General features: G+C 39.9%; 1 protein-coding gene across 2 annotated transcripts in view; it reads left to right on the forward strand.

Annotated features, from left to right (window-relative positions):
• NUP88 (nucleoporin 88kDa) overlaps positions 1-7,564 on the forward strand; it is a 30,101-nt gene that overhangs the window by 1,262 nt on the left and 21,275 nt on the right. For both annotated transcript variants that reach the window (XM_015569223.1, XM_015569224.1), the window contains exons 2-3: positions 2,911-3,080; positions 5,680-5,766. In XM_015569223.1, the coding sequence (XP_015424709.1) occupies positions 2,911-3,080; positions 5,680-5,766 (257 nt within the window). The remainder of the gene's footprint in view (positions 1-2,910; positions 3,081-5,679; positions 5,767-7,564) is intronic.

Consider the following 7,564-nt stretch of genomic DNA (forward strand, 5'->3'; position numbering starts at 1 on the left):
TGTTGCACCGTTTGGTCTATTTGCATATTAGGGTTTTATATATGTATGTATACTAATAAAGAGCTAATATGCTAATGAGTGGGACGCTGTAACGGGTAATGACCAGGTCATTAGCATATTAGCTGGGGCGTTGCTCCGGAGACAGGGCAGAAGTGGGGAGGCACCCAGAGGCGGCGGGACCATCCCGTGCTGGGGAAGGCACGGGTGAGAGCCCATAGCACCCCCCTCCCCAGTTCTTCACTACCCACCGCTTGCACTCTGAGTGCCCTGTGGCCCACCTGCCAGGGAAGGAGCACAGCATAGCAGGCGGGAGGCTTCCACGCTCTCCTCCAGAGCCATGACGGGGCAGAGCCGCCATGTTGCTCCGGAGACAGGGCGGAAGCGGGGAGGCGCCCAGAGAAGGCAGGGCCAGCCTGGGGCAACTGGAGGGACTGAGGTCGGGGCTTGAAGTGGCCAGAGGCGGCCAGAGGATTTGGGGGCTGGGCCAGATACGCTGGAGCTCTGCATGAACAGGTTCGGGTGTCAAGGCAGGGCTGCAGGTGAGTGGCTGATGCTGCGTGATACTGTGCGCTGGGCTCCTAGTAGATGATAAAAGACTAATATGCAAACCCACCAAACGGAGGAATGACTGCTCGCTATGACACGCACTGACCACCAGGGGGCAGATGCTCAACGCAGGAGCTGCCCCCTGATGGTCAGTGCACTCCCATAGGGGGAGCACCACTCAGCCAGAAGCCAGGCTCATGACTGGCGAACGCAGGGGTGGTGGCGGGAGGATGTCCTACTGCTGCGTTAGGCCTAAGCTGTCAGTTGGACAGCCCCCGAGGGCTCCCAGATTGCGAGAGGGTACAGGCCGGGCTGAGGAACACCCCCCTCTCGCCCGCCCCAAGTGCACAAATTTCATGCACCGGGCCTCTAGTTGGTAATAAACTGATTCTTTTAAAGATTAAAAACTAAAAAACTTGGCAAACATTGTAATGCCACATCTAATGTGTGGCATTGTTCGATTCTTGTTGATGAGAAATGATTTGAAACTAAAGAGGTGCTAGGTATATTTTTGCAGTTTTGAAAATAGGTCACAGGTCTACAATCTACTAACTTTAATATTTCAATTTACAAGAGTAACTTACAAGATGCTCAGCACACAGTATTTAACTAGTACACTACATTGCTGTGCAGCATTTGGCACAGTCATGAGTAAATTTTTTATATTTATTTATTGTCTACTTTCTAGACAGTAAACACCAAGTCATGGCCTCTGTATGCCTTACTTATTTTCTTAGGTATTTCCAGTATTTCACTCAGCTCCTAGAACACATAAGCTCTCAGTAAATACTAGTGTTTGTCTGAATGACCCTCAATCTTCCAGAAGATCCAAAACTCTGAGATAGGCAAAAAAGCAGCTTAGCATGAGTTGCGAGTTTAACAAAAGTGTAAGTGGTGCCTTAGAAACAAAACAAACAAAAACCCCTAAGTACTCTGATCGTCACACGTGATTTAAGGTAATTGGATTGTGTGTAGCAGAAGAAAGGTGGCTTCTATTTGATGTCAGGTAGACTGCCAAAATCAAGTAGAAAGAAAATGGGGGTTGAGAAGATAGGGAAAAGAAGGAAAGAACCATGACAGGAGGAAAAACAGAATCAGCAAAAAGGCAACTAAAAAAACAAACAGGCTTATAGACATCAGTAATAATTAATAGAAATCTCATATTCACAACGTCTTGTCTAAAAGGACTTTGACTTAGTGGGATTCTTCATACATAAGGATAAGCAATACGTTGGCAATTTCATGGTTTATTACTGAAAGTAGAAAGAAAAGAAAAAGGCAACATGGTAACAAGAATAGGAAGAAGTGATGTTTTTTGAGGACATATTATGCCGAGACAAACACTTCCATACCTGCATAGGTAAAGCATCATTTTACTTCCTACAGAAATTCTTAAACCCATTCTCTATCTTATTGTACTATTTCTAATATAATGTAATTATCATTTATTAATGCTTCTGAGTTCTTCATTTGTCTTCACTAAAACATATTGAGAGTGAGTTATATTATGCTAAAGATACAGAGAGAAAAGACACAGATTCATAAGTAATTCATTCTTTCTTTTTTAAATATATTTTATTGATTTTTTTACAGAGAGGAAGGGAGAGGGATAGAGAGAGTCAGAAACATCGATGAGAGAGAAACATCAATCAGCTGCCTCCTGCACACTCCCCACTGGGTATGTGCCCGCAACCAAGGTACATGCCCTTGACCAGAATGGAACCTGGGACCCTTGAGTCCGCAGGCCGACACTCCATCCACTGAGCCAAACCAGTCAGGGCTAAGTAATTCATTCTTAATATTCGTAGTTGTATGGGATGAGCAAGTAAATAGATACTTAGAATGCAGGGTGATAAGACTGTAATAGAGGGTGCTATAAGAGTCAGTCCAGAAAAGATGCACTTATCCCTGGGATATTTTGGGGGGAGGAAAGTGTATCGAGGCTTTCCTCCAAAAATGTTAGCTACCAAAAAAAAGGAAAATGAGGGCATTGCAGGAAGAGAAACACGTATGCAAAAACAGAGAAGCATAATAATTACCCAGAAGTACAAGTTAATCTGATTGGAGTGTCAAGTACAAGAGGGGAATGGTGGAGAGTTGAGGCTGAAGTGGGAGGCTGGAGCTTGATTATAAAGATGAAATTTATGTGCAATATTTGTCAAGGTAGGGAAATTTGATGCATTTTATAACATTCCAGTCAAAATGGTTAGAACTATTTCTTCAGTTAATGGCTCGAGTGTAATTATCCAGAATGCTTCATTACCCTACAGTTATGGAAAACTAAAGCAGTACTGTGCTTTCAAGTAATTGCCACATATATTTACATTAAAATTAAGTATTTTGACCAGTTTGCTTTAATTTCAGAGATTGCTTTGCATAAACCCACCCCTGTTTGAAATCTACCAAGTCTTACTAAGTCCAACGCAACATCACATAGCACTTATAGGAATAAAAGGACTTATGATATTAGAATTACCTAAAAGATGGGGGAAGAATTCTGAATTTGAAGGTGGAAAATCAACAGTGAATTGTAGGTAAGTTGTATTTCCATTTAGTTGTTATCTTTTAATTTGTAATACATGCAGAAAATTACTCAAGACCATTGATTCTTAAGGTATGTTTACTGTGAATACTCCAGATGATCTGCACATTGGCATCTTATAATAATGCTTATAGTATATGTGTGATTATGCTTTTTATTCTTCCTGAATTATCACGTTGCTCTCTCAATAGAAGTCAGGCTATTTTTCAAGTAGGTAAAAATAAGGTGTGTGTTTGTTTTTTTTAAAATACATATTTTTATTGATTTCAGAGGGAATAGAATAGGGAGAGAGAGAGAAACATCAATGATGAGAGAATCATTGATCCACTGCCTCCTGCACGCCCCCTACTGGGGATCGAGCCTGTAACCCAGGCATGTGCCCCGACCAGGAATTGAACCCTGATCTCCTACTTCAATGATGGCGAACCTATGACACGCGTGTCAGAGGTGACACGCGAACTCATTTTTTTGGTTGATTTTTCTTTGTTAAATGGCATTTAAATATACAAAATAAATATCAAAAATATAAGTCTTTGTTTTACTATGGTTGCAAATATCAAAAAATTTCTATATGGTACACGGCACTAGAGTTAAGTTAGGGTTTTTCAAAATGCTGACACACCGAGCTCAAAAGGTTCGCCATCACTGTCCTAGTTCATAAGTTGATGCTCAACCACTGAGCCACGCCCACCGGGCGAGAAATAAGGTTTTTTGTTTGTTTGTAAAATATATTTTTATTGATTTCAGAGAGTTATGGGGTAGCTCCCTCCATCATTGAGGATCTGTCTCCCATTGGCTCTATTAGCTGTCCATGCCCTGAACCCACTCTCAAGAGTAGCCCCAAACTTGATATTCCTCCCTTCTCTACTTAAACTTTTTGGTCATTCATATGGAGTCATGGTAACTGCCAAGATCCTTTTCCTTGCCCTCCAGGGACCACAGAGAACTGGGCATACTATCCCATGGTCCTTTCTTATGCTGTGCCAGCCTCCCTCCTTCAGATATGTTCATATTAGATACCACATAGTGATCACATGCCCCCAACCCTAGGATATGGAATGTCAGTTTTGCCCAAGAATTCCCTTTGTGGCCTGTAGTTTTCTGCAACACATCTGGCATTCAACTCAAATGAGATACTGATCTCCCTTTATTACAGGCACTCCTAAATCTCACTTTCTCTTAGAGCCTTCCCTGTCCACCCATTTGGTTTTGGAGTTGGGGATAAAGAAAGGAGGGATTACTTCCCATTACAAATATTGTACTGTACTCCTAAGGACTCTTGACACCCTCTGTCTTAGTATGTTTATGCTGGAAAAGAAGACAGTGGGAGATAGTATAGTCTAGGCCAGTGATGGCGAACCTTTTGAGCTCGGCGTGTCAGCATTTTGAAAAACCCTAACTTAACTCTGGTGCCGTGTCACATATAGAAATTTTTTGAATTTGCAACCATAGTAAAACAAAGACTTATATTTTTGATATTTATTTTATATATTTAAATGCCATTTAACAAAGAAAAATCAACCAAAAAAATGAGTTCGCGTGTCAGAGGTTCACCATCACTGATCTAGGCCTTCCTCACTTAAGCCTTAAAGGAAGTATCTGGCCTCAATTATTAAAGGTTCTTTTTTAGGCATGGGGTATTTAGCACTTCTCTTTTCCTAAGCTATGTATTTTGTTGACAATTTCAGGGCAACAAGAAATTCCCACAATGTCTGTTGCATTTACTTTTTCACTATTCCCCATTACAATATATACTGTTTTGTGCTTATGTATATTTTGAAGTTAATAAAGTTTATAGAAAGACCACAATGAATGTGTGTTCAACTGGATCAAATTTTCATTTAAAATATTTATTAGATGGTATTTTATTGGTAATGGAACAGACTATGTTTTAAAATCCTTAATGGGTCAGACAAAATAAGTGATTAATTTTGTTAATTTGTAAAAAGACTTCATAAGAGACATTGGATTTCTAATAATATTACTGACCTTTGAAAATTCTTTCTCCTTTTAACAGTAGCCATATATGCTGTGAAAATTTAAGTTATTTTAAATTAAAGTGATTTGGTAAAAATCTTTTTTTCAGTTTTAAACTTTCCTTGAGAAAATAGGGGTGGCGTGATAGTTTTTCTATCACAAAAACATGTATTGTAGGCTACACATCACTCACTCCGCTGGTCAAAATAGTGAGATGTAGTTCCTTCTCTAGTGAGATTTGTTGTCTAACAGGCCAAGGAAGATGGGTATATTTGAAGGGAAGCTGGCAAACTTAGGGGCAGTAGTGAGATGACTAGACAAGGTGAGTATGGCTAAGGATTTAGGTGGAAGAGACAGGTACAATGCCATGGAGTAGGCTAATAAAGAGTTTAGGTAAGGATGGAGAATATTTCTTCAGGTCCCAAGGAAACCTCCTAATATTAAAGAACAAATGAAGTACCTCCTTTGTCAGTAACAGCAAGATCTTTGACAAAGAAATGGTTGTAATAACTGGTAGGAAAATTCTCAAGAACTGACTGGATGTAGAAGAAAGGACAATTTTGGGAAATGAAAGAGAATTTTAAGTGCTGGCTTCCTTCTCTTTTGATTGTTAGAATTTACTCTCTACGTGAGCCCCAGACACCCACTAAGGTCATCGTACTTTCAGAAGCAGAAGAGGAAAGTCTAATACTCAATAAAGGGTAAGTTTTTATTTGTGTCATGATATGCTTTTCAAATTAGGTTATTGAGGTTATAAATGCAATTTTAATAGAGATTGCAAATTTTCCAGGGGTGACTTTAGCAAGCTTTGGTAAGGTGAGAAATAAGCAAAAGTAAGCAATGTGACTAAATAACAAGAAGTTACAAATCTGAATGTCTTTGTAACTACTAGCTTGATAATGTTTTTCAAGAAAGTTTGGAAATGTGAGTGCCTGAAACTGACTCCATGTTGTATCTTGAATAATAGAATAAATTTTAATATTGCAAAGTACAGAAAAGGTGAAAGGCGAGAGTGTTGGGGTAGAGGCCTACCAGCTATTCACTCAGCCGATTGCTGAACTCCCAGACCAGCAACTAGTATCCCAGAACCTGGAGTGGAACGTAGATAGCCCTTCTGATTCCCCTGTGACCCTGGCTTTTATGTTTTCTTATCCTCTACAGAGGCAAGTTCCTGGCTACTTTGACCACTAACCCAGTCACTCTTAAACTCACAAACCCGATTCCTCTGGCCTCCTGATCAATCTTTCTGGTGATTACCACACATGATCACCTACAGTGTGTCTTTGTCTGTCAGACTTACTTCACTTAGCATTATACCCTCTCAGTTCTTCCATGTTGTTACAAATGGATTTCATTCTCTTTTTATGGTCGAGTGATATTCCATTGTATATATGTACCACAACTTTTTTATTCATTTGTCGATTGATGGGCACTTGAGATGCTTCCATATCTTGGCTATTATGTATGTACATAGGGGTGCATATATCTTTTACGGTTTCTTTAGATAGAAACCCAGAAGTGGAATTGCTGGGTTTTTATTATTACTTTTTTTTTTGGTACTATTTAAAATTTTTTTAGGAATCTTCATACTCTTTTCCATAGGGACTGCACCAGTTTGCAATCCTATCAACAAGGCCCAAGAGTTTTCTCCACATCCTTGCCTACACTTGTGGTTTATTGATTTTTTGATGATAGCCATTCTGACAGGAGTGAAGTGATACCTCATTGTTGTTTTGATTTGCATCTCTCAGATGATTTGTGACCTTGACCACGTTTTCATATGTCTCTTGGCCTTTTTTATGTCCTCTTTCAAAAAGTATATATTTAGGTCTGTTGCCCATTTTTTGATTAGGTTGTTTATTTTATGTTTTCTTATCCTCTACAGAGGCAAGTTCCTGGCTACTTTGACCACTAACCCAGTCACTCTTAAACTCACAAACCCGATTCCTCAATCAACAAGGCCCAAGAGTTTTCTCCACATCCTTGCCTACACTTGTGGTTTATTGATTTTTTGATGATAGCCATTCTGACAGGAGTGAAGTGATAACTCATTGTGGTTTTAATTTCTCTGGTAATTAGTGACATTGAGCATCTTTTCATATGTCTGTGGGCCACCTGTATGTTATCTTTGGAGGGTTTGTTTAGGTCCTCTGGCATTTTTTAAATTGGATTTTTTTTTTTGTATTATAAGCTGTAAGAGTTTTTTTATAAATTTGGGATATTAACCACATATCGTATGTATCTGGCTAATATCTTCTCCCAGTTGGTAAGTTGTCTTTTTGTTTTGCTTGTTTCCTTTTGTTTTCCCTGGCCAGGTGGCTCAATTTGTTGGAACATTGTTTGATATACCAAAGAGCAGTGGGTGTGATTCCTGGTCAGGCCACATACCTAGGATGGGGTTAGATCTCCCTGGTCGGAGAGTATGCAGGAGGAGCCAGTCTGTGTTTCTTTCTCACATTGATACCCATCCCCCACCCCCGTCTCCCTTCCCTTCTCTCT

The sequence above is a fragment of the Myotis davidii genome, unplaced genomic scaffold (assembly GCF_000327345.1).
Source record: "Myotis davidii unplaced genomic scaffold, ASM32734v1 scaffold925, whole genome shotgun sequence".
Classification (NCBI taxonomy): Eukaryota; Metazoa; Chordata; class Mammalia; order Chiroptera; family Vespertilionidae; genus Myotis; species Myotis davidii.